Here is a 27,285-nt window from a genome sequence, read left to right as displayed (position 1 = left end):
CTGCAAATATTTGGCTTTATTTCTGGGTCCTTTCTTCTGTTCCATTGGTCTATGTGTACTGGTATATTCTCGTACCTGGACTATGTCGTTTGGGTTACTATAGCCTTGTAGTATAGTTTGAAGTCAGGTAATGTGATGCCTCCAAGTTTGTTCTTTGTGCTTAGTCTTGCTTTGGCTACATGAGCTCTTTTTTGGTTCTGTATGAATTTTAGAATTGTTTTTTCTAGTTCTGTGAAAAATGATCATGGTATTTTGATGGGAATTGCATTGACTTTCCAGATTGCTATTGGCCGTATGATCATTTTCACAATATTGATTCTACCCATCCACGAGCATAGGACATGTTTCCATTTGTTTGTGTCATCTGTGATTTCTTTCAGCAGTGTTTTGTAGTATTCCTTGTAGAGGTATTTCATCTCCGTGGTTAGGTATATTCCCAAGTATTTTATTTTTTTGCAGCTAGTGTAAAAGGGGTTGAGTTCTTGATTTGATTCTCAGCTTTGTCTCTGTTAGTATATAACAGTGCTCCTGATTTGTATATATTGATTTTGTATCCTGAAGCTTTACTGAATTCATTTATCATATCTAGGAGGTTTTTGGATGAGTCCTTAGGGTTTTCTAGGTATACGATCATATTGGTGACCAGCAACAGTTTGACTTCCTCTTTACTGATTTGGATGCCCTTTATTTCCTTCTCTTGTCTGATTGCTCTGCCTAGGACTTCTAGTATCATGTAGAATAGAAGTGGTGAAAGTGGGCATCTTTGTCTTGTTCCAGGTCTCAGAGGGAATGCTTTCAACTTCTGCCATTTCAGAATGATGTTGGCTATGGGTTTGTCATAGATGGCTTTTGTTACCTTAAGGTATGTCCCCTCTATGCCAATTTTGTGGAGGGTTTTAATCATAAAAGGTGCTGGATTTTGTCAAATGCTTTTGCTGTCTTTATTGAGATGATCATACAATTTTTGTTTTTAATTCTGATTATGTGGTATATCACATTTATTGACATGAGCTATGTCTTTTCCTGGTTTTGGTATTAGGGTGATACTGGCTTCATAGAATGATTTAGGGAGGATGCCCTCTTTCTCTATCTTTTGGAATGGTTTCAGTAGGATTGATACGAATTCTTCTTTGAATGTTTGATAGAATTCAGCTGTGAATCAATCCATCTGGTCCTGGCCTTTCTAGTATTGGCAATTTTTTAATTACCATTTCAATCTCACTGCTTGTTACTGGTCTCTTCAGAATTTCTATTTCTGCCTGCTTTAATCTAGGAGGGTTGTATATTTCAAGGAATTTATCCATCTCCTCTAGGTTTTCTAGTTTGTGTGCATAAAGGTGTTCATAGTAGCCTTAAGTGATCTTCTGTATTTCTGTGGTGTTGGTTGTAATATCTCCCATTTTGTTTCTAGTTGGGCTTATTTGGATCTTCTCTAGTCTTTTCTTGGTTAATCTTGCTAATAGTGTATCAATTTTGTTTATCTTTTCAAATAACCATCTTTTTGTTTCATATATCTTTTGTATTTTTTTTGTTTCAATTTCATTTAGTTCTTCTCTGATCTTTGTTATTTCTTTTCTTCTGCTGGGTTTGGGTTTGGTTTGTTCTTCTTTCTCTAGTTCCTTCAGGTGTGAACTTAGATTGTCTATTTGTGCTCTTTCAGACTTTTTGATGTAGGCATTCAATGCTATGAACTTTCGTCTTAGCATTGCTTTTCCTGTATCCCAGAGGTTTCGATAGCTTGTGTCATTATTGTCGTTCAGTTCAAAGGATTTTTTCATTTCCATCTTGATTTCATTGTGGACCCAGTGATCATTCAGGAGAAGATTATTTAATTTCCACGTATGTGCATGGTTTTGAGGGTTCCTTTTGGAGCTGATTTCCAATTTTATTCCACTGTGGTCTGAGACAGTACTTGCTATAATTTCAATTTTCTTAAATTTGTTGAGACTTTTATGTGGCCTATGATAGTGATAGACTTTTATGTGGTCTATCTTGGAGAATGTTCCAGGTACTGATGAAAAGAATGTATGTTCTTCAGTTGTTGGGTAGAATGTTCTGTAATATCTGTTAAGTCCATTTGTTCTAGTGTACAGTTTAAGTCCATTGTTTCTTGGTTGACTTTCTGTCTTGATGACCTGTCTAGTGCTGTCAGCGGAGTACTGAAGTCCCCCAGTATCATTCTGTTGCCGTCTATCTCATTTCTTAGGTCTAGTAGTAATTGTTTTTGTTTTTGTTTCTGAGATGGAGTCTCGCTCTGTCGCCCAGGCTGGAGTACAGTGGCGCAATCTTGGCTCAGTGCAAGCTCTGCCTCCTGGGTTCATGCCATTCTCCTGCCTCAGCTTCCTGAGTAGCTGGGAGTACAGGTGCCTGCCACCACGCCCAGCTAATTTTTTTTTTTTGTATTTTTAGTAGAGATGGGGTTTCACTGCATTAGCCAGGATGGTCTTGATCTCCTGACTTTGTGATCCACCCACCTCGGCCTCCCAAAGTGAGTAATTGTTTTATAAATTTGGGAACTCCACAGTTAGGTGCATATATATTCAGGATTGCACTACTTTCCTGTTGGACTAGTCCTTTTATCATTATATAAGGTCGCTCTTTGTCTTTTTTAACTGTTGTTGCTTTAAAGTCTGTTTTGTATGATGTAAGAATACCTACTCCTGCTCACTTTTGGTGTCCATTTGCATGGCATATCTTTTTCTACCCCTTTACCTTAAGTTTATGTGAGTCCTTATGTGTTAGGTGAGTCTCTTCAAGACAGCAGGTGCCTGGTAAATTCCTATCCATTCTGCCATTGTGTATCTTTTAAGTGAAGAATTTAGGTCATTTACATTCAACATTAGTATTGAGATGTGAGGTACTATTCTATTCATCATGCTAGCTGTTGCCTGAATACCTTATCTTTTTCATTGTGTTATTTTTTAATAGGCCCTGTGATATTTATGCTTTAGGGGGTTCTATTTTGGTATATTTTGATGTATTGTTTTAAGATTTAGAACTCCTTTTAGCAGTTCTTGTAGCACTGGCTTGGTAGTGGTGAATTCTCTCAGCATTTGTTTGTCTGAAAAAGACTTTATCTTTCCTTCGTTTATGAAGCTTAGTTTCTTGGATACAAAATTCTTGGCTGATAATTATTTTGTTTAAGGAGGCTAAAGATAGGATCCCAAACCCTTCTAGCTTGTAGGGTTTCTGCTGAGAAGTCTGCTAATCATTAGATAAGTTTTCCTTTGTAGTTTAGCTGATGTTTTTGCTTCATAGATTCTTTCCTTCATCTTGACTTTAGATAACCTGATGACTCTTTGCCTGAGTGATTATCTTCTTATGATGAATTTTCCAGATGTTCTTTGAGCTTCTTGTATTTGGATGTCTAAATCTCTAGAAAGGCCAGCAACATTTTCTTTGATTATTCCCTCGAATATGTTTTCCAAACTTTTAGATTTCTTGCTGAGGAACACAAATTATTCTTAGGTTTGGTCATTTATCATAATCCTAAACTTCGTGGAGGCTTTGTTCATTTTTAAAAAGTTATTTTTTCTTGTTGGATTGGGTTAATTTGAGACCCTTGTCTTCGAGTTCTGTAGTTCATTCTTCTACTTGTTCTAATCTATTGTTGAAACTTTCCATTGTGTTTTGTATTTCTCTAAGTATGTCTTTCACTTCCAGAAGTTGTGATTGATTTTTATTTATGATATCTATTTCTCTGGAGACTTTTTCATCCATATCCTGTATTATTATTTTAATTCCTTTAAATTGGCTTACACCTTTATCTGGTGCCTCCTTGAGTAGCTTAATAATTGACTTCTGAATTCTTTTTCTGGTAGTTCAGAGATTTCTTCTTGGTTTGGATCCATTGCTGGTGAGCTAATGTGATCTTTTGGGGGTGTTATAGGACCTTGTTTTGTCATTATCAGAATTGTTTTTCTGGTTCCTTCTCATTTGGGTAGATTATGTTAGAGGAAAAATCTGAAACTCAAGGCTGCTGTTCAGATTCTCTTGTCCCAGAGGGTGATCCCTTGATGTGGTGCTCTCCCCCCTCTCCTAGGGATGGGGCTTCCTGAGAGCCAAACTTCCTGAGAGCAGAGCTACTGGGTTCTGGGCTGGTACTGGGGAGTATCTGCAAAGGGTCCTATGATATGATCTGTCTTCAGTTCTCCCAATCAAGGGTACCAGCACCAGCTCCAGTGGAGGTAGCAGGGGAGTGAAGTGGATTCTGTGAGAGTCCTTGGTTGTAGTTTTGTTTAGTACACTGGTTTTCTCAAATGCTGGTTATGCCGGCAGTGAAGTTGTCACACAGACAGACTCAGGACCTCTGGTTAGCCAGGAGGTTATAGGCAGTATAATTAGCTGTTGTTTTCTCCTTCCTGGAGCAAGGTGGTTCCGTTATGAGTGGCTGTAATGACTTAGTTGGCTGGCCTTTGGCCAGGAGGTGGCACTTTCAAGACAGCATCAGCTGCAAGTAATATGAGGGGGATACAAGCTTGACCTAAGTTCACTGGATAAGTGTTCGGGTTTCTCAGGTGATGGGTGAGGTCACAGAGCTCCCATGAGTCCATGTCTTTTGTCTTCAGCTACAGGGGCAGGTAGAGAAAGACCATCAGCTGGGAGCAGGGTTAGGTATGTCTGAGCTCAGATTCTCAGACAGGGCTTGCTGTGGCCACTGTGGGGGATGAGAGGGTGGCTCGCAGGCCAATGGATTTATGTTCCAGAGGGGATTATGGCTGCCTCTGCTGCTTCATACAGTTCACCAGATAAGTAAGGGAAGCCAGCAGTGACAGGCTCCACCCAGCACCCAGGCAGCCAGGAAGGCCAGTCTCACTCCCGCTGTGGTGCCCAACAGCCAACAGAGCCAAATTTATATCCAGGCCTCCTTTGCCTGGAGCTAAGATCTTGCCCCAGGAACAAGCGCCCCCATTGAGAAAGCAAGCAGGGCTTTCAGTTCTCACCCCTCCCTGCCTGCCATGGCTTCTGTGCTTATATCTGTACTTTAGGTTCACACCCCCAGATTCTGACCAGGAAAATTTGTGCTTGGTTAAAATTATTACAGAGTTCAGCTGGAAGCCTCCTTCTCCCCATGGCTCTCCGCAAATTGTACTGGCTGCCCTCCCCAAGGACTGTGAGATAAAGTCAGAAATGGCTTCCCTGGGGACTGAAATGCCTATAGGGATTTCCCAAGGGGAAGGCACCTCTTCCTGCTGCTTATTCTATTTTTATATTTCACCCAGCTTTCTAAATTCATTTCAGCTCTAGGTTAGGTGAAATCCTTCTCCTGTGATCTGGATTTCCAGGTTCCCCAGTGAGGATATGTGTTCAGAGGTGGACTTTTTCCCTCTCACACTTTGAGGACTCATAGTTTTTTGGCTGTCTCACAGAGTTTGCAGTGGCAAGCCACTTCTTTTAAGGGGTGTGTGACTTCCTTCAGTTTTGCTGGTATATTCCTGCAGTGGTTCTTGGAGCAAAAGTTCACAGTGTGAGTCTCAACACGCTGTTCTGTCCATCTGAGTAGGAGGAGCAAGTTAGTCCTGCCTCCTATCTGCCATTTTGTTCTCCAAACCCATATCTTTTCAAGAAGAGATTTAATTTCTCTGGTTCTTTGGTTGTTGACCTGGCTGTACATTAGACTCATCTCAGGAGAGTATATAAAATGCTAATGTCCTGAACCCAACACCAGAGATTCTGAATCAATGGGTCAGGGTTGAGGCACAGGCACTGGTATTCTTTAGGTGACAGAATGGGCAATTCTATATATCAGAATTAGTACATCTGGGGATCTTAAACAAATCCTAATGTTCAAGTCATACGTAGTCCAGAATGATTAAATTATAATTTCCCCAGAAGTGGGATCCAGGAAACAATATTTTTTTAAAGCTCTTCAAGTGATTCCAGGCTGCAGGACAATATGAGATTCAACCTGAGCAAAGTCTGGTTATGGAGGCGTGGGGATATTATAAGTCAATGTTGTTACTGGCCTTGGAAAAATTATTAACAGGGGTGACCATACCTTTGCTGGAACTGTTTCCCTCTTCTCCCCACACATATCTGGCTGTGAGCTGTGAAACCTAAACCTCCATGCCTAGTCCATCCAAAATCAGCCACACAAACACTGACTTCCAGGGCTGTTTTAGTTATTGAAAAGTCCCTCAGTTGGCCAGACATCAAAATCAGTGTGGAAAAGACCTAAATCTGGTTGGAGGACTGCTTTGGAGGTAAGGTGTGTATAAAACTATTTCAGTATCCCTCCTCTGTTAAGTATCATGTGTCAGTGCTATTGCATGATATTCTATGTGAGTGCTGTCCCCCAGAGTTGTGCAAGAAGGTGACCCTGCCTAAAACAGACATCTCCCTGCAATGAAAAGAATCAAATCACAATTTCATTTAGAGAAGGGACTTATCCATGATTTTGGCAGAACCCAAAGCAGGCAGTCATATAGCAAGCAGAGAATGGATAGGGCCTGTGGCATCAGAAAGTCTGCATGGTACTGAGTACCAGATAAGCAGTTGAGTTAAAATGCCTCAGGATTTGCTAGGTCGTGATGGTTTCAGTCCTAACCAGCTGAGCGCCCTAATGGCTTCCCTGAAACCATCCAAACGAGCTCTGTAAAGGACCCTTTGCCTTGTATGTACTCCTTTACAGGGCTAATGACAGGATCAACACCTTGAACATAATAGCTTGGCCTGGTCTGTTCCTTCTGGCTGATGCTTATGACCATCTTCAGCTCTCCCTGCACCTTGGAGTGCATTTTTGGGACTTTCCCTTTCATCCACACCACTTACTTGAAAATGCTGTTATCCTCTCACATTTGTTCCTTCCCCCTAATCACCAGGCCAGCCCTACCCATTACCACTTCAGGCTCTGTCTCAAGAGACCTCAGTGGTCTGGAGCTAAGCCTCCCATACTCACTTTCCAGGGGAAATAAGGACATTGGAAGGTTTCTACTGAAACAGATGGAAAGGGTGCTTTCATAATGAGACATCCAAGGCCCAGGCACATCTACCTGGCTTGGGTGATGCAACTGAATTCACACAGCGGCATACTCCAACTGAGACTGAACATGCTTCAGGCAACAGCAGTCATGACACAGAACATATGCCTGGAGAAAGGAGTGGAATATTCTGGGGGTCATAGTTCAGAATTTGTACTTACACAAGGGTCAACTGAGTTATTGTTGTGAGACTTCAGTATTCTCTGTTGAAAAAACAGAAAGATTGATTTATAATATTGAATGTGATGTTTCCATCTATCACTTATTTAAATTTAAATAGTATTCTTTGAAGGGATTCAGGAACCAGTTGTTAAAAAATAATTGGGAAGAGAGAAGGCCAGTAGGCTGGGGTGGCTCCAGTGGTTTAAGTTTCTAAGTAAGCAAACTGAAACCTGATGTAAACAGTAAAATGAAACTAGAGATTTTACCAACTAGAATCTGCCATCTAACCTCTAATTATCATCTTTCTATGATAACCCATTAAATATAGTTTCTCTGTCTTACTTCTGTGTTGGCCTCACTGTCTGGGCTGCTACAGCAGAGTTCTCTGAACCTCTCCTTGTTCTGAGTGCTGCCCAATTCATGAATTGCTCTTTGCTCAAATAAATGCTATAAATTTTATTTTGCCTAAAGTTTTATTTTTTTAAACAGTCTTCCCTTTACCTCATATCTGATTTTTTGGACCTATATATCTACTGAAAGAATAAAAAGTGTGCAAGTACTACCGTTAAGCCCAATGCAAGTCCCATTCCCTGCAGGGAGTCTGGACCTAGTTTGCACAGGCCAAGTCAGAGAAGCTCTGCTTGTCCTCTTACTTCAAGGGGCCCTCAGGCATATTTCCTAAACTTGGCCTTTGTGTCATCCCACCCAGAGGAGCCTCAATAATAATCAGGCTGAGGACTTATCTCCCACAGCCTCCTGGGACCACAGGGCTCAGAGTCCTAGAGGCCATGCAAGTGTCCCAGACAAGAAGAACACTGCTTTCTGCAGCTCCCCTAGGGACACAGCCCTGGTGATAAAATGCCTCCAAGGTCCTCTGTGCTGCAGCTCTTTTTCCTGAAACTCTCTCCCTCTCCCTTCTATCCAAATCACAAGAAGATGCCAGGTTGACTGACTTTTAAGAGGTAACCCACTACATTTATTTAGATTGCTTTTGGATATCCATGACATGACTTGGCATCCTTCCCTTCTGGGATACAGGCAGCCTTAGCTTTTGTCTGTAGCCCAGGGCCCAGAGGCCATAAACAAGTGTGATTCAAAGGACAAGCACCTGAGAGATGACCTTGTCACTGAATGCCTCTCCAACTGGTCTAGAATCTCCCACCCCACCCCATTTGTAATTCATCCATGTTGACAATAAATTTAAAACTTTTTTTATTTTTTGAGACAGAGTCTCACTCAGTCACCTAGGCTGGAGTGCTATGATGAAATCACAGCCCAGTACAGCTTTGACCTTTCAGGCTCAAGTGATCTTCCCACCTCAGTCTCCTGAGTAGGTGGGACTACAGGTGTACACCACAATGTCTGGGTAATTTTTTTTTTTTGGTAGAGATGGTATCTCACTATGTTGCTCAGGTTGGTCTCAAATTCCTGGGCTCCAATGATCCTCCCATCTCAGCCTCTCAAAATGCTGGCATTATAGGCTCAAGTGACCATGTTTGGCCTGAAATAATTTTTGAGGTCAATCTTCTGTAATGGCCATTGGCATTTAGTGTGTGCTTGATAATTATATGTTGAGTGGGTGAATAAATGAATGTTGATTCACTTAGAAATCACTGGAGGCTCTTAAGCAAACATTATCATACAACAATTATTCTGGGTGAGTATATCAGATTGCTTTACAATATCTCAGGTGCCACCAAAAGGTCTATGTGGCCCTTGTCATGAGCAGAGATGCTATCATGTGGCACTCATAGTGACACTGAAATTTCCTAAAGCCAAATGGCTCTGCAAGTAAGAGAAGCTGTGAGAGGCACAGAGGACCCATGGAGTTCATAATGGATCCTGGATCTGCCACTTAAGGGACCTTCTGTTCTCCCCCATGAGGAGACACAACATATAGAGGCAACTGCACCTTGTCGCTGCTAAGTTTTGCACCCCAGAATAGAGGGAGAGTCGGTTAGTCGGAAATTGCCAGCTCATTTGGGTCATCCAGACTCAGTTACTCTTGGCACCCAGTGAAAGGTAGAGATGCTGGTCTTTAGTGTAGTCACTGAATAGGTGACATCATAGTTTCCCTTCGGGAAACCCAGTGGATGAAATGTCTCAGTGGCTGAAAATTCAAATCAGCCAGTATATCAGATAATGTAAAGGCCCGCATCTCAGGTTCCCAGTGGAATATGAAGCTTAGTGGCTAGCTATGTGTGAGCTGTTTTAGAAGTCTGTGAATGTCTTGAATGCGTATTTCTACCTAAAGTGCATAAGGATGACATTTTTCTCTTCCCCCTCCTCAGGTTCTCATTCACACCCAGTCTTGGAAAAACCATCACCTTGTCCTGAATATACACTGCACTTAATCTATTTGTTTGTTGCATTCTTCAAGAGAGGGAAAAATCACTTTCACAGATAAAAAGCAGGTCTGCACAGTCCCTCTGGTAGAGCCAAAGAGGTGGCATCAACATAAAAGATTTTCCTGGTCAGCCCCTCCTATAAAATACATTTGCCTCTGGAGATCTTCCTCCTCAGTGGCACCATTGTGATAACAGGAAATAATTTCACCTTGAGAAGACATTCTGTGTGTCTGTGTGTACATTTTTTTGGAAGGTGAAAGAGAATGTGAAGGATCAGAAAAGAAATATTCTTTTTGTTGCCGATTTCATTAAATGATATATGGTTTCATGCATGTCTCAAATGGATGTGAGCAAATATCTGCTCCATTCTATTTCACTAAAGTTAGAAAATAGTAACTTCAATGAAAAAAATCTGAATTTTGAGTTGAAGGTGATCCTCTCACCTTATTATGAAATATTTTTATGTATCCCATGACTATGCTTGACTTTCCAACTTGGACACTCTTAAGACATCTGCATCTATTGCTAAAACACTCCCAGGAGGTATATTCTGATGGCTCCTTATCATCTTCATATGAAATGGTTGAATCCAAACAGGACCTAGCTTTATATACATTTAGTGTTCAAATTAGCGACTCTGAAGGAATACATGCAAAAAGTATTTTAAGGTGAGTAGTGAAGAAGGTGAAAGCTTAATTATTCCTACCCAATTTCAGACCCCATAAAATAAGATTTTGTGCATGCTAAATCAGTTATGTGACAAGAAGCTATATAAAGCTATGTAATAATCACCTTTTTTTTCCTGTAACGTATTCTTGGAGGATCAGGCAGAAATCCATTCTGAAAGACAAAAAGATTCAGGTATATGGTCAGCCTGTGTTTCCGTTTTGTGAGTCTGGCATTTCCAACCTCCTCCCAAATATTTCTACCTGAGTGTTCCACTGCCAGCTCAAATCCAAGGTGTCTAATGAGAAACCATCTCCCTGTCTTCACCTGTGCTTCTTCTAGACTTCAATCAATAGAAGCCAGAAAAGCATCTTCAGGACCATTTTCCCTTCTCTTGTGCTTCTTTCCTAAGTCCTAAGAGGTTTTCCTTCACAATCTCATACCACCTATCTCCTCTCTTCCAGTCCCACCAGTGCCACTCCAGCTGGAGTTCTTACACCAGAGCTATCCAAGCAGCACACACATTGCCTGCTACTGGGTATCAGTAATTCTGATCAATCTTGGGCACATGAAGGTGGGACAACCTAAAGGAGTCTACGGACAAAAAGCACTCACAAAAGAATAAATATAAAACAGTGAATGAAAGGCCTTAGTAGAGGGCTCAGGAGCGCTGGGAAGGCCTGGTCAATGGCCCATGACCAGGTCAATCAATGAACATTCAGGAAGGGGTAACACTTGAACTGAGCATTCTAGATTGAGTATAGGTTTGCTAGGGGGAAAGCCCCATGGCTGTCTAAAATACTGTTTTACGGCCAGGCGGGGTGGCTGTCGCCTGTAACCCCAGCATTTTGGGAGGCCGAGGAGGCCTCCCACTTGACGCCAGGAATTCGAGATCAGCCTGGCCAACGTGACAAAACCCCATTTCTACTAAAAATACAAAAATTAGCCTGGCATGGTGGTGCACAACCGTAGTTCCAGCTACTCGAGAGGCTGAGGCACAAGAATCACTTGAATCTGGGAGGTGGAGGTTGCAGTGAGCCGAGATTGAGCCACTGCACTCCTGCTTGGGCAACAGAGTGAGACTGTCTCCTAAAAAATAAATAAATAAAATAAAATATTGTTTTAAATGTCATTTCCAATCCTAGAAGATTTCACTGAATCCTTGTTATCTCAATTACAGGTTTAAACTCCTTAGCCTGGCATTAAAGCCCTGCACAACCAGCCCCAATTGTTAAATTATACCTAATTGCACACAACCTGTGCTACCTAAATCCACAGAGCTACTTTTGCCATGGTTCTGGTTTTCATGGCATTCTGGCTTTTATGCCATTCTTTCTCTGAAGTGTCTTCTTCCACTGCTTGACTGTCAACTCCCTTCTTTCTTTCAGTGCACAAAGCTGTCTGCATGCACCCTAGTCAGAATGACCCTTTCCTCCTCCAAGCTGCTGAGTCTATCCTGACGGAGCCCCTGGTACAACGTCAATGTGTTGCACTGTAGTGTGGTTATGAATGTGGGGTCCCTCTCTCCTGAGTGAGAGGATAAACCCACTGGCATCAAGGCTTTAGCTATAACCTAACAAATATTTGGTGAATAAACAGTCTCCTCATTATTAGGGAACAAGAAGGGACACAGGTCTGGCCCCTTGTCATTGGAATACCTCCATCAGCCATCGTAGGGGCCACCCGCCACAGCGCACACTCAGCCTCCAGTTCTTCGATCTTGCGTGGCCTCCTTTGATTTCAAATTCCGTGGGGGTGAACCATTTTCCATCCTCAGTCTGTATACACTTCACCAAGATTCCTGTAAGACCAGGGTAACTTGATCCTGAGCCCTCTTTGTTCCCAGCGCACAGACTGTGGCCACTCACCACACTGGATCTAGAGCCACCCAATTTGCGATGAAGATCAATAGCAGGAGAGTCTGGCCTTCCCTCTCAGACTACAGAGGCCCCAAATCCAGCCTGAAAATCCCCTCTAAGGATATTTCCTGGTGGGGGTGCACATTTCTTTGACCTTCATCCATGAGGAGAGTGATGGTTATCATCAAGAGCAACCTTTTAAGCATTTCAAAAGCACTTACAGAAGGAAAAGCAAGTGATTCTGAAAGATGAGAGGACTCCAACTTGCTATTCAAATTTGGAAGTAGAGGCCAGGCCTGAGTCTCCAGATGGCTGTGAGGGCAATGTTGGAGGCAGAATCCTCAACTTGGGGCTACGGTCTCAGATGGGTGCCCTGTGGCTCAGGGGGTCACTCCCGCAACATCTGCACTCTCAATTATAACATGTTTTATGCAGTCTAGTGGCATTATTAAACAGAAATTTTCATATCCCTGCAATCACGGGTAGCTGATATTAAAAAACTAATTGTGAAATGTTATCTGATAAAAAATTTAATTTATATGTAAAAGATAGTCACATGCTCAACACCATTAGCCATTAAGGAAACACAAACCAAAACCAAAATGAGATACCATGTCATACCCACTAGGATGACAGTATGACAGTAATAAAAAAAGACAGACAGATGATAACAAAGTTGGTGAGCATGTAGAGAAATTGGAGCCTTCATACATTGCTGGTAGGAATACAGAATAGTGCAGCCACTGTGGAAAACACTTTGGTGATTCCTCAATAAATTAAACATAGAATTACCATACAATGTAGTAATTCCTCTCTTGAATATATACCCAAAAGAACTGAAATATGTTCACACAAAACTTGTTACACAAATGTTCAGAACAGCATTATTTATAATAGCCAAAGAGTGAAAATAGTTCCAAATGATGAGTTTATAAACAAAGTGTGGTATATCTATACAATGAAATATATTATTTGTCAATAAAAGAAATGAAATACTAATACATTCATTGTGGATGAACTTTGAAAATATCACAATTAGTGAATGAAGGCAGTCAGGAAAGGGCATGTATTATAGGATTCCACTTCTAGAAAGCCTACAATAGGCAAACTTATAGAGCAGAAAATAGATTAGTGGCTGCTTAGGTGGGAATGGGCACTGACTGCTAATTGACATGGGCTTTTTTTCAGTGGGGAACAAATTGTTCCAAAATTAGAGGATAATGATGGCTGTACAATTCTGTGACTATACAAAAAAAAGTTGATTTGTACACTCTAAGTGGTGAGTTGTGTGATATGTGAACTATATCTCAGTAAAGCTGTTTAGAAATAGTCACAATGCAAACATTTCTGTTAATTGACATCCAAAGAGTCATGTTAAGATTGGTCTGAGATGATGGCCATTCTAATAGACATTTTTTTGGCAAAGTTTTATAATTTACAGTAAAAACATGTAAATTTACATATTTTACATCAATATGCAAATTAATTCTCACAGCTACATCATGAGGCAGGTTTTTCATTATTGTTCCCTCTCTTGGATGAGACATTTCAGGTTCAGAAAGGTTCCCTTCTCTACTCAGAATGGAACAGTCACTCCTGGAACAGCAAAGGCTGGAACTCAGGCTTTCTGATCCCAAATTCTGTGATCATCTCCCCATACCAAGCACCCTGCCCTGGTGATGGCACTCCAGAAGGGAGAGAGAATATGAAGGTCGAGGTTGAGGGCCTCTTCATTTTTCTGTCTGATTCAAAGTAAAATACGTGACATTTTCCATCTGTGAATTGATGTTCCTGCCTTCTCTTTGGTTCTTTGGGCACCCTCTGGACATTCCACGTGCAAGTGAGCATCTAATGGTTGCGATTTCTTAAAGTCTGTAAACGTCATCTTAGAAACCCCTTCCTCCTTCCCTCAAGCCAAACTGGGACCAAACTCCTTGAATGATGTGTAATTCACATGATAATTCCCCACTACTTGTGATGCCTTCAGTTAGGAGCTGCAAATTAAAGAAGACCATAAAACCTACCTTGCTGCAATTTCTTCTTATGTAAAATTCCCTTCACCCCACCACAGGTCACTGGAAGCAAAGGAGCCTTAAAATCCACAGTTTCATCTTTGTGCTTTCTTGAAGCTGAAAGAGAGGATTTCTTCATTCTGTCTCACTTTGCAAAGGCACGTCCCCCCTCCCTACTGAGGTAATTCCTATAAAGACACGAGGGATACTTAGGAAATTCTATTCCAAAAACCTCTAGAGTTTCAAAGTCTTTCTTCCAAGTGGCATTTTTGATACATAATTAAAGCATGTCTACCCCAATTTCACCTTTCAAATTTCACACAAAATAGAATGCTTTAGCAGAGAAATTAGACTTCAGTAAAACTGGTTTAACTCCTAATCTCGTAAGCTCCACTGATTCTTATATGACAATGAAACACAGTTGCTGTCACTGTTCTGACAGAAGCTCTCCAGCTATGCTGTTTTGCTGCAGGTAGGCAGCCTTAGATGAAGCCAGAGATCATATTCAGTCTCCCCATTTGAACACTGACGGGGCAAGCAGGGAGAGGGTAATGATGGGATAACCTAATGGAGATGATGTCTGCCTTCTATTTTTGTTCTCTGCTTTAGCTCATTTCTCTGTCCTGTCTGCTTTCCCCATAGCTAAGAGAAGAGCTCAGGGAGCTCTAGAATAATCTGAAAATTATATGGGGTTGCAGGTGGGGGACTGGAGACCTGATTTCACAGAGAAGGGGGTGAAAGGTCTTCAAAGGAACTCCAGGAGGGTGAGCAGTGAATCCTTCCCTTCCAACCAAAGGTGTAGGGCCAGGCGTGGTGGCTCACACCTGTAATCTCAGCACTTTGGGAGGGCAAGGCAGGTGGATCACTTGACATCAGGAGTTCGAGACCAGCCTGGCCAACATGGCGAAACTCCATCTCTACCAAAAATACGAAAATTAGCCAGGTATGGTGGTGCCCACCTGTAATCCCAGCTACTTGGGAGGCTAAGTCAGGAGAATTGCTTGACCCTGGGAGGTGGAGTCTGCAGTGAGATCACGCCACTGCACTCCAGCCTGGGCAACAGAAGTCATGATAAACGGGGGAGCTGTCCTTGGTCCTGAGACAAATTTTTAGAAAGGCAGACTATTAGGACCAGGATGGACTAAAAAGAAAGATGGTTGGCCTACCTACAGAATGAAAGAAAATTTTTGCAGTCTATCTATCTGACAAAGGGCTAATATCCAGAATCTACAACAAACTTAAAGCAAATTTACAAGAAAAAAACAACCCCATCAAAAAGTGGGCAAAGGATATGAACAGACACTTCTTAAAAGAAGACATTTATCTGGCCAAAAAACATGAATAAAAGCTCATCATCACTGGTCATTAGAGAAATGCAAATCAAAACCACAATGAGATACCATCTCACGCCAGTTAGAATGGCAATCATTAAAAAGTCAGGAAACAATAGATGCTGAAGAGGATGTGGAGAAATAGCTAAGCTTTAACACTGTTGGTTGGAGTGTAAATTAGTTCAACCATTATGGAAGACAGTGTGGCGATTCCTCAAGGATCTAGAACCAGAAATACCATTTGACCCAGCAGTCCCATTACTGGATATATACCCAAAGGATTATAAATCAGTCTACTATAAAGACACACACACGTGTGTTTATTGCAGCAGTGTTCACAATAGCAAAGACTAGGAACCAGCCCAAATGTCCATCAATGATAGACTGGATAAAGAAAATGTGGCACATATACACCATGAAATACTATGCAGCCATAAAAAAGAATGAGTTCATGTCCTTTACAGGGACATGGATGAAGCTGGAAACCATCATTCTGGGCAAACTAACACAGGAACAGAAAACCAAACATCACACGCTCTCACTCATAAGTGGAAGTCGAACAATGAGGACACATGGACACAGGGACGGAACATCACACACCGGGGCCTGTCGGGATTTGGGGGTTAGGGGAAGGATAGCATTAGGAGAAATACCTAATGTAGATGATGGGTTGTAGAACCTGCACATTCTACACGTGTATCTCAGAACTTAAAGAATAAAAAAAGAAAGAAAGAAAGAAAGATAGTTGGCCTAATTCACGCTCTTGCTTTCCAGATGAGAAAACTGAGACAAAGAAAGTCAAATGATCAGCCTAAGCCCACACAAAGAAAAAGAAAGTCTTAGGACACAGATCTCTAACCACAACTCTGCTTCACCCTTAGTGTGCAACCTGTGGCTTTCTGAGTAGTCAGAGGAAGGTCAGTTAAATCACTTATGAGTTATACCCTTTATACGGCAATGAACTATCTCCAGCCTTGAAATTTATCATTTCAGTGAAAGTAGCACTTTAGTGGCCCCTGGGCCCCTGGGATCTGGTTGTAGATCCATCACCAACTTACTTCCTTCTTTCCTTGACACATTTTGGAAAATGACCAAATAGGATACATTTCTCACTAGTTACTACAGCTCATAAAACAATTAAGGAAATGGGTTTATTACTGAAAGTACAGTGTACCGCACAGGAAATTAGATGTTTAGTTATTGAAAGTGCATTCCTGTTTTCTTTTTTACCTCTTGATTGGACTCTTTTCTGTGCAGCTCTGTCACTCTGAGTGAAGTGGGTTCCAGGTTTGCCTCTCTTTCTCCCTGAGAAAGTAGAATAATATAATCACAGTCATTTATGAGCAGCTGTATTACACATATTACAGCTTTTCAAAAATTCCATTTAAATGTAACTTTCCAAAAGCCTGTTTAATGTATAAATAAAAAGTTTAAACCCTAGCCTTTAAGGTATGAAGAATTAGATAGCTAATGTTGGGTTCACTTTATATTTCATTTTCCTATTCTTATGTTAGGAAAAAAACTAATTGAAATCAGTATTTCATGTATATCTCAAGCAAAAGTATTAATGCTTCATTCCATATTTTGAAGGTTCATTTCATATTTCATTCCAAACATATATATTTGAAATATATATGACATATAATACACATTAAACACTTACATATCCATTAATTTATTTAATCTTTGCAAGATCAAAATGATGATTACCGTCATTACAGAAACTAAAATATTCAGAGAAAATTGAGACAAAACTACAAAATTAAATGAAGGCATTTCGGTTTCTCTCAGCAGAGACACAAATAAATGACAGTTCTGTGAGTTAAGGTAAACCCTATTAGGTGTCCCATAGGTGAGATGTATGCTGCACATGTCACATTGGGGGAAGATATTTGTACCTTCGTGCTGAAAGTAATAGTAAATGTGACCAGGGCTTTGTCCACATGGCTTTGGACAAAATAAATATTAGGATCTAAGAAACTAATCAGAAGAAGTTTAACTATGAGGAATGGGTAGAACTGAGACTTCCACAGCCTTCATTCCAAATAGTAATCAAGGATTGACATGGCAGACACCGCAGCCAATGATATTCTCCCAAGTGCATGTTAATTGGCTGTGAATGGGCATCTCAATGTTTACTATTGTTCAAATGTGTTTTATTTTCCAAGGCAGGAAAACAAAATGTTCCTTCCTTCTTGTGCTGGATGTCCACCATCCAATGACCACCATCTGGGGGTGCTGATCAGGGTCATGTAGGCCCCATGAGGAAATATTTTCCAGCCTATGCATTCCTAAGTACTATAAATTCTAAGCATATCATGAGCATATTAGGCCACCAAAGTAAAAAGGACCAATCAGACCCAAAGTGGACCTATGGCTTGGAAATGAGAGTCTCATGGGCAAAACTGAGAAAGTCCCAAGCAAGTAGGTTGAGTTGAGCACCCGTATCCTAGGACAATGCACCAGGCCACATATGTAACCTTAGAAAGAGTTGGTGGAACTGATTATGCCAGGTTCAGCCCTTCACTCACATCCAGGTTGTAGAAGTAAAGCTCTATTTCTTTCAAAATAAGTCAAGCTGTGATGCCTGACCCCTCCCCTTCCCTTGCAGTGGACTTGATGAAAGCATCTCATGGAAGAAAGAGCTAGTGATTGTGCATCAACCACTTGCAATGTCATTTCACGGCTGCACCTGTCAGGCAAGACACTTCCACACTCTGATCTCACCCATCTCTCTTACCTCCCCAATCCTGGATGGGACCAAGCCAACAGCTATGGAGTGGGGGTAGGGCCAAGACAGAATAAGAGAAGACACTGACCATGTCACCCCCAACTATATGCGTTCCAGACTAAGGCTTGCCTAGGCTGAAGAAGCGAAGGTGCTTTAAACTGGGGAAGACATTGTAGTTTTAATACTAGGTCAGAAAGGTCCCAACTACTGAAATGAGACTCTTATTGTTTTTAAAAGGGAACAAGAAAGCGATAGAGCTTGCTCAAGACAGGAAAGAATTCATCTAGGAGGAGGACTTGAAAGGGCAGTGAGAGAATAAACCTGTATTCGGCTTACAATTTACCGGGTCCAGCCATTTTAATAAAACAATGATTTAAGGCAAAGGAATTTCCAGGAAAATGAGATAAAACACAGAGGAAAACTATTTTAGAAACTGGGCAGATAAGATCTATGATATGAATACAATCAACTTACAACCCCTGTTTATAATGAGTTTGCTTTTTTAGATTTCGCTGCTCTCCAATTGACTAAGCTTGATGAGTAAACAATTAAGGTGGATCTAGGCTCGTCAATACCTCAGTAAAATTTGTATTGACCTGTAGGGCAAAGGGAGAGCGGACGAACTTTATCTTACCCCTAATCTTGGAAAGGTCTTTCAGATTCACGTTCGCCTTCTTTTCACTGGAGACCAGCTGGCCGTCGGCTTTGCTATTATCTGGGGATAGGCAGGGGAAAATGTATTAATAGAACTGGGCAGAACAACAGCTGTCAGGCAGGAACAAACGCAAGTGAGGGAGTCCTGGGTCTCATTCTGGATCCCCTCGAGCAGGTGTCCAGAGCATTTTCTGCTTTTGGGAGTGTCGACTTTTAAGTTACACACAGGATTTAATTGCACATTGAAGTCTCTTAGAATTTGTCTACATACACACAGACTTAAATGAGAATGTTATAATGATTCAGACTTAAATGAAAATGTTATAATGATTGAGTCCAAACAAATTTTCAATTTGAAAACAGCCATTCTTAAAATGCATGCAGCCACTTTTTTTTCTTTCCAAACAAAGCTGTCACATCCACCAACCAGGAAGCCACATCAACTGGCAAGATCGGTAAAAATTAATAACTTTCAATAGGACTCTAAAATCTTACTATTTAGATCTACTGATTCAAAATTGACAATCATTTAGAAAATGAGACTTAGCCTTCATCGTCTAGAAGAATGGAAGTCCCCAGACCATGGCTAAAATAAATTTCGAAAATTTCAGGGGCCTGATTATAAAGAATAAATATATTTACAGGAAATTCAGAAAATAAAATGATATGAAACATCACCATTGGAGATAGCCACAGATGAGGATGGCTATCTCCAGATGATGATTTGGGCAAAAATATTCTCCTAGTCTTTTCTTTTTGCATATGTTACTTTTTGAATAACACTTTTTCATTAAAAATGTTGAAGATTTATAATATTTTAATATATACACATACATTTAAAAACCACAGATAAAAATATATAAATATCACCTCTATTACACCTACCAAATGTAACCACTGCATATATTTTTATGAATGAACTGCCATCTATTTTTCTATATTTATGTCTTTTTATATGTACAGATAAATAATTACATATGTATATATCAGGATACATAAAAATATACTTCACAAGTATGAATTTCACATAAAATATGGTTATACATATATGTATTTTTAAAATTGTGCACACATACACATACACCCTGATTTCTTCATTTAGCCCTCTTAGGAATGTCTTTCCAAATTAATAAAAATATTTTGAGCTAGGAAAGAAAGTCATACTGAGGATGATAACACCTCCCTATTAACTGTGGGCCTCTGGACTATTACATGCATTAGAAACCATTTTGTTGAAGCCATTGCATTCTCAGGCCTCTTTGTCACAGCCTGTTAGTCTACATCCTAATGGATACAGGAGGTACAGAACTCTGGCCCTGGGGAACTGCAGGCCTTCCAGAATACAATGGACAGTGCCCTAATAAACTCAAAAGCTGTAACTACTTCACTTTGCCTGCTTACCATTTTGTTGGCTGTTTTTCTGCCTTCTCATTCTCATTCTGCTCCAGCCATGCCCCCTCTTTTTTCCTTCAAACCAAAGAGAATAAAGTTAATTATGCAGAGGTATAAATATAATTCTCTGAGTTTTATATGCCAATAGTATTAAAGATTTTTTTCATACTTTGGTCTGCAGGAATGGGGCAAAATACTTTATGATCAGTGTAGCAGCGTGGAGGTTGAGTACAGAGTTATATTTTACCTCTGCATGAGCCTTGGGCCATGGGCTTGGGAGAGACTACAGGAGATGACCTTCCTTTGAACAAAATTTTTAATGGAAAATTAACTCTTGCTGGCACCTTAGAGTGAATGATAACTGCTGTTGCATGTTGCTTTTTCAAGTGTTTGTTGTGTAAATTCAAATGTGCAATGAGAGGGCATCCTCCTTGAAGCTGATGGTGTCATGGATAATATTCTGTATTGGAAATTGGGAGATATTCTGAACTCTGATATGGAGAGTTTTCATTATGTAATTACATAATCATTATAGAATTTCTATATAATTTCCTTAAATAATCTCAGCACTGCCTCCACACTGTCAGCCCTCCTTCAGGCTGCAGAGCAGCTGACTCCAGGAACGCTATGGTGACCCCAGAAACTCATCAGTGTCCTGAATCTGGCCTCTGGACCATTTGCAGTCTGATGTGCCCTTTATCAGAAAAGTGACTCCACAGTGCACTGATTTTCTGACTGTCCCTCATCTCCTCCTGTCCGCACACTATGGGAGGGCAGTAGGCTCATTGAAGGGAGCAATCCCCAGAAAGGGATCATCTCCTTCCTGGATAGTGACCAGGACAAAAGTGGTGGGGATCGCGAGTGTTCTGTAGACCTATCTTGAAAATTCAGGATTCTGTTGTGACCCTGGTCATTCCTAGGGATGATGCCTCATTCTTTCCCCTACCAGCCTGGTGGGTACGGCCTTCAAAGTGCCTAGGGATTCAGATTTAACTCCAGGCGCATTTTATAAAATGCTTTTCCTCTACTTCTGTCTAATTTTGTAGATGGAAAGTCTAAGTGAGAAAAGGAGATAATTAGGGCAAAAGATGAAGGTACAGCCACTGGAATGGTATAGCAGATTTTGCAGCAGTGAAGCAAGAGCAAAAATCCAGACATCTAAAGAGGTATGGGAGAAAACAGGAGCATTGGTGATATCTGTCTTTCAGAAGAACCCAAGGATCCTTTGTCCAGAAGGAAAACACACTACTCCAGTGCTCCCGCCTCTGAGAATGCTGAGTCAGCCTCTCTGCACCAGCCATGAGATGGCAGGGGCTGGGCCCAGCTTCTGAGGTCCCACACAGAACCCTCTAGACATAGTCTCCACCACTATTCTCAGTCATTTGTTAGGGGGGACTGCCACCTGGTTGGTGACATGGACAAATAGGACAGATTGGACAGACTGTCCTCAAGCAGTCCCCCATATGCCCACCCTCTCCCCAGCCACACACAAACAAATCAAGGATGAACAGAACTGGGAACCCCAAGGCTTACAGCCAGCCAGAAGCCACGTAGGAGACACTGTTCACCTTCTCCCTTACTAATGTACATCCCACTCAGGGAAGCCCAACAATTGTATACACTTCCCTTCTGGGAGCACCACGTGTGCCCTTGGGATTGTGCTTCTTGTATGAAAGCCAGGCACTAACTTGCCGCCCTCACATAAGGACTTGTACCCTAGAGGTGGTCATAAGGGACCTAGATCGTTTACAGTTTATGAAATGTGTGTGGGTACGTGTGTGTGTGTAGATACGGGGTCTCGCTATGTTGTCCAGGCTGGTTTTTGAACTCCTGACCTCAAGTGATCCTCCTGTATTGGCCTCCCAAAGTACTGGGATAACATGAGTGAGCCACTGCACTGGGTCAAGATTTGTTAAATGTTGCAGGAAAAAAATTGAATGGGTGTGGACCCATGGGTCCGAATAATCAGAGTGGCTGATGGGGTGGTGTCTTCATGGGGAAATTTGCCAGAAGCAAAAATGTGGGGTGAATTTGCTGGGAGGCCATTCTCCATGGCATTTCTACATGCCTCAGAGTATCACTTCAAGGATATTTGAATACCAAAGCGGCCTTGGAAGCTAGAGATCATGTAGCCTCCAGATTATAGGGCAAATGTATCCCTGACCAGTATAAAGTAGAGAACATCTCCCTCCTTAGAAATTTTCCAGAGGAGATGCCTCCAGAAGAGATTTGCTTAAGATCCCCAGAGGAGATTTGCTTAATATCCCCAGAGGAGAATTGCTTAAATTCCAGCTAAAAAGATAATGTCTCCCTCAGAGGTAAGGTTTGGGCAGGTTTGCTATTGGTCCCCTTATAATCCCATAGGTTTCCTCAGTGAAGCATTCTTCTGCTGCTGCACACACCTATGAGTGCAGCATCCACCTGGGCTTGCTCTGCACCATCCTTTTCATGGGTCCTGGGGGAAAGAACTGATGCATCTACTCTATATCCCAGCAATTTTGTTTCTAGGTATTTATGCAAGAGATATGAAAAAACAGGAAGACTCCTCCAAGAATGTACTCAGCAGAGTTTTCATAATAGCAAAAACTTAAAAAACTCGAGGTGTCCATCAATAGGAGAATTATAAACAAAATTTGGTATATCCAGATAATGTACACTACTTAGCAATGAAAAAGAACAAACTACTGAGACATCCAACAATATGGATGAATCTCAAAAACATGCTGTGTGAAATAAATCCCACTCTAAAGAGAATATGCTATAAAACCTTATTTATATAAAGTTTTTTAAAAGCCAAATTATCATAGTTAAAAAGAAGAGTAGTGATTGCCCTGATGGGTAGTGGGTGGAGATACACCAGAAAGGGCGTAAGGAACCTTTCCAGGGTGATGGTCATGTTCTGTAGCTTGATAAGAATTTTGATGGTGCAGAAAAATGCAGTTATAAGAACTCATCAAATGGTACACTTAATACTTGTGCATTTCATTGTAAATTTTATCTTAACAAAAGAACTCTAAATATACATTGAACTCTAGTTAATGATATACATTCTGACGTATTTGAGGGGGAAGAGTGCTAACGTCTGCAGCCTTGAAATGTTTCAAACTTGACCACCGGTTAGTGAGTGGATAGAGAAATGCATAGATAAATAGAAAAGTGATAAAGCAGGAATGATACAATGTTAATTGTGAATCTATTTGAAAGTATATTGATGTTTAGTGTATAATTCTCCCAAGTCTTCTGTATGCTTAAAATTTTTGTGATTAAATTTTGGGGAATAAAAGCTTTTAGAGACAAAGGACAGAATATTTACCAAGAAGTTACAGTTAGTTACAATAAAAGAATAATTGTTATTAGCCACACCATAGATTCCAGGAAATAATATAGTAATCACTTTACTATACTGAGAAGAAATAAATTATCGACCTAGAATTTTTAATGTAGCTAAAAAGTTCTATCAAAGTAAAGACAAAGTTGTACATCCAACACTTACAGAGTTTACCACTTAGAGATCACTCACTAGAAAAAACAAAGAATTTACTTCAGCTAGACAAAAAGTGAAACCAAAGAAAAAGAACAATGGTGAGTATACAAAATAATTTTTTAAATTAAGTAAATATCAACTGTAAAAATGATAATAGTTTCAAAATTTATAGTTAAAAATAAAATATTAAACAATAGCCAAAATGGTAGAGATGGGGTGTTCAGTTTGTAGTGAAATCATGATAAGATCCTTATCATCTTTTGGGATTGGGACATAATTTAAAAGATTACAGAAATTTTATCTTTAATTTCCAAACCAGCAGGGAGAAAGGGGAGAATATATAGTTTTATACCAATCCATTAGAAAGCAGGAAGGAGACACGAAAGATACAAATAGAGAATGGTCAACAATACCACAGAAGATATAGGTCTGTATACATCTGGAAACTCAATAAATGTAAACAAATTGAAATTTACCTATTAAGAAGCTAGGAATATCAGACAAAACTACAAAAGTTAAGTGCAGTTACAAGAGACATAAAAGAAAACTGAACAAAAGGGCATCACATAAAGTGAGTGGAAAATATTTTTAAAAAATCATAAAAGTATGTGTAACAATGTTAGTACTTGGCAAAAGAGATTTTACGGCAAAAGCATTAACAGGGATAAAGCAGAATGCTGTATAATGATAAAAGAAAAACATCCATTAAAAAGTTATAAATCATAAATAGCCTCAAAATATTTAAAGTAAAGCAACAAAATAAAGAGGAATTGGCAAATATACAACCATGTGCAAGAATTTAACACATTTGTATGCAAATCTGATGGAGCAAATAAAATTTAAATTACTACGGACACAAATTTAAACAAGAAAGTTGTGCTTGATAAAAACAATATACATGGAGTGAAGCCAGAGCCTAACAAATAGTTCAAATGTACATTATTCTCAAGGGGCAGAAAACATTTACAAATATTGACCACACATTAGGTTGCAAATTAAAAAAAAAAAAACACCTTGGTTTAGGGGTGGTATATGCCTGTATTCCCACTTATTTGGGAGTCTGAGGCAGGAGGATCACTTGAGCCCAGGAGTTTAAGGCCATCCTGGAACACACAGTGAGGCCCCATCTTTTAAAAAACAAACTAGCAAAAAACAGATCAGCTGTTGTCAAGAACCAGAGAATGGAGAGAAGAATGCAAGTGGACTTTGGGGTGATGAAAATGATACATGTCATGATTGTGGAGGTATTTACATAACTGCACACATTTGTTAAAACAAATTAGGTTATACCTAAAGGTGATGAATTGGTTTTATGCAAATTACAGCTCAATAAAGCAGATAAGAAAAGTGGATGTGTGGAACATCTACACAAAGAAAATTCTGTAATTGTTGTCCTTATCAAAGATTACTTGAACATACATGCATGAGTGTTTATTTCTGGGTTCCCTATTCAATTGCATTGGTTTATGTGTGTTTTTATGCCAGTACCATACTGTTTTGATTACTCTTGCTTTGTAACATAGCTTAAAATCAGACAGTACGAGGCCTCCAGTTTGTTTCTTTTTTTTTCAAAATTACTTTGACTATTTGGAGTCTTTTATGATTCAATACAAATTTTAGGATTCCTTTTACTTATTTCTGTGAAAAATGTCATTTAAACTTTGATAGAGATTTCATTGACTCTCCAGATCACCTTGGGTAATATGGACATTTTAACACTATTCTTCCAGTTCATGAACATGAGATATCTTCCCATTTATTTGTATATTTTTCAATCTCTTTCATCAATGTCATAGTTTTCAGTGTGCAAATATTTCACCTCCTGTTAACTTGGTTCCTATTTTATTCTTTTTGTTGCTATTGTAAATGGGATTGTTTTCTTAATTTATTTTTTGGATAGTTCATTGTTAGTGCATAGAAACACAACTGATCTTTGAATCCTGCAACCTTACTAATTCATTTGTTAGTTCCAACAGTTTTTTGATGGAGTCTATAGGGTTTTCTACATAGAAGATCATGTTACCTGCAAACAGAGACAATTTAACTTCTTTCCAATTTGGATGCCTTTTCTTTCTTTCTTACTTGCTCTGACTAGGACTTACATCACTATGCTGAATACAGATGTCAAGAAGGGGCATTTAATCTTGACAAGGGTGCCAAGAATAAATAATGGAGAAAAGACAGTCTCTTCAATAAATGGTCCTAAGAAAACTGAATATCCACAAGCAAAAGAATGAAATTAGACGCTTGGCTTACACCATATACAAAAATTAACTCAAAATAGATTAAAGGCTTAAATGTCAAATATGAAACCATAAAATTCCTAGAAGAAAACAGAGGAAAAGCTCCTTGATGTTAGTCTGGGCAATTATTCTTTAGATATGACACCAGAAGCACAGGCAACAAAAGCAAAAATAAACAAGTGGACCTACATCACTCTAAAAAGCTTTTGTACAGCAAATGAAATAATTGTAAAAATGAAAAGGCAACCTATGGAATAGGAGAAAACATTTGCAAAGCATGTATTTGATAAGGGTTACTACCTAAATATATATAAGGAACTCACATAACTCAATAGCAAAAAAACAAAACAAAACAAAAGCATGTCATAACCTGATTTAAAAATGGGTAAAGGATCTTAATAAATGTTTTCCCAAAGAAGACATATAATGGCCAATGGATTATAAAAAAAGCAATCAACATTACTAATCATGAGAGAATTGTAACTCAAAACCATAATGAAACATCACCTCACACCTATTAGGATAGCTATTAGCAAAAAGGCACGAGATAACAAGTGTTGGTGAGGTTGTGGGGAAAAGGAACCCTTGTATGCTCTAAGTGGGAATGTAAATTGGTACAGCCATTATGGAAAACAGTATGGAGGTTCCTCAAAAAGTTAAAAACAGAAATACATACAATCCAGAAATCTCACTTTGGGGTATGAATTTATAGGAAATGAGACCAATATCTTAAAGAGGTATCTGCATCCACATGTTCATTGCAGCATAATTCACAGTAGTTAAGACATAGAAACAACCTAAGTCTCTATCAACAGATGAATGGATAAAGAAATGTGATAAGACACAGTTCTGTGTATACTGGAAAACATACATAAAATAGTATTTTGAATCATGAAGAAAAAAACTACCGGTGTTATATCTCTTAATTACCATCTCACATCATACAACAATAAATGAATTCCATGTGTGTTATAGATTTAAACATTAAAAAGTATTTCAAATATTCTAGAAGTAAATAAACATGTTTCTAAATTATGAGGTGGACAATATATTTGTAAATTTTACATAAAACCTGGAAACCATAAATGAAAAGGCTGACAGATTTGATCAGATGAAAATTTCAAGCTTCTTTGGGATAAAGATACAGGCATATCTTAGAAATACTTGGTTTCAGACCACTGCAATAAAGTGAATATTGCAATAAGGTAAATCACACAAATTTTTTGGTTTCCCAGTGCATATGAAAGTTATGTTTACACTATACTGTGGTATATTAAGTGTGCAATAGCATTGTGTCTAAAATAAAATGAACATATCTTAAACATACTTTATTGCTAAATGTAATGCTCATGATCACTTGAGCCTTCAATAAGTCATAATCTCTTTGCTGGTGGAAAGTCCTGCCTGGATGTTGGTGGCTACT

General features: G+C 39.6%; 1 protein-coding gene across 50 annotated transcripts in view; it reads right to left on the bottom strand.

Annotated features, from left to right (window-relative positions):
• SP140 (SP140 nuclear body protein) overlaps nucleotides 1-27,285 on the bottom strand; it is a 189,072-nt gene that overhangs the window by 8,594 nt on the left and 153,193 nt on the right. For 46 of the 50 annotated variants that reach the window (XM_054679506.2, XM_016950644.4, XM_016950647.4 and 43 more), the window contains 7 exons: nucleotides 20,145-20,210; nucleotides 18,724-18,804; nucleotides 16,589-16,663; nucleotides 14,040-14,144; nucleotides 11,815-11,957; nucleotides 10,283-10,330; nucleotides 7,142-7,183 (listed from right to left, as the gene is read on the bottom strand). In XM_054679506.2, coding sequence (XP_054535481.1) covers nucleotides 7,142-7,183; nucleotides 10,283-10,330; nucleotides 11,815-11,957; nucleotides 14,040-14,144; nucleotides 16,589-16,663; nucleotides 18,724-18,804; nucleotides 20,145-20,210 — 560 coding nt within the window. The remainder of the gene's footprint in view (nucleotides 1-7,141; nucleotides 7,184-10,282; nucleotides 10,331-11,814; nucleotides 11,958-14,039; nucleotides 14,145-16,588; nucleotides 16,664-18,723; nucleotides 18,805-20,144; nucleotides 20,211-27,285) is intronic. The other 4 variants (XM_016950651.4, XM_063791712.1, XM_063791707.1 and 1 more) reach the window with 1 other exon arrangement.

The sequence above is a fragment of the Pan troglodytes genome, chromosome 13, assembly GCF_028858775.2.
Source record: "Pan troglodytes isolate AG18354 chromosome 13, NHGRI_mPanTro3-v2.0_pri, whole genome shotgun sequence".
NCBI classification, from domain to species: Eukaryota; Metazoa; Chordata; class Mammalia; order Primates; family Hominidae; genus Pan; species Pan troglodytes.
The sequence above is the reverse complement of the archived record's forward strand: the minus strand, read 5'-3'. Positions and strand labels throughout refer to the sequence as shown.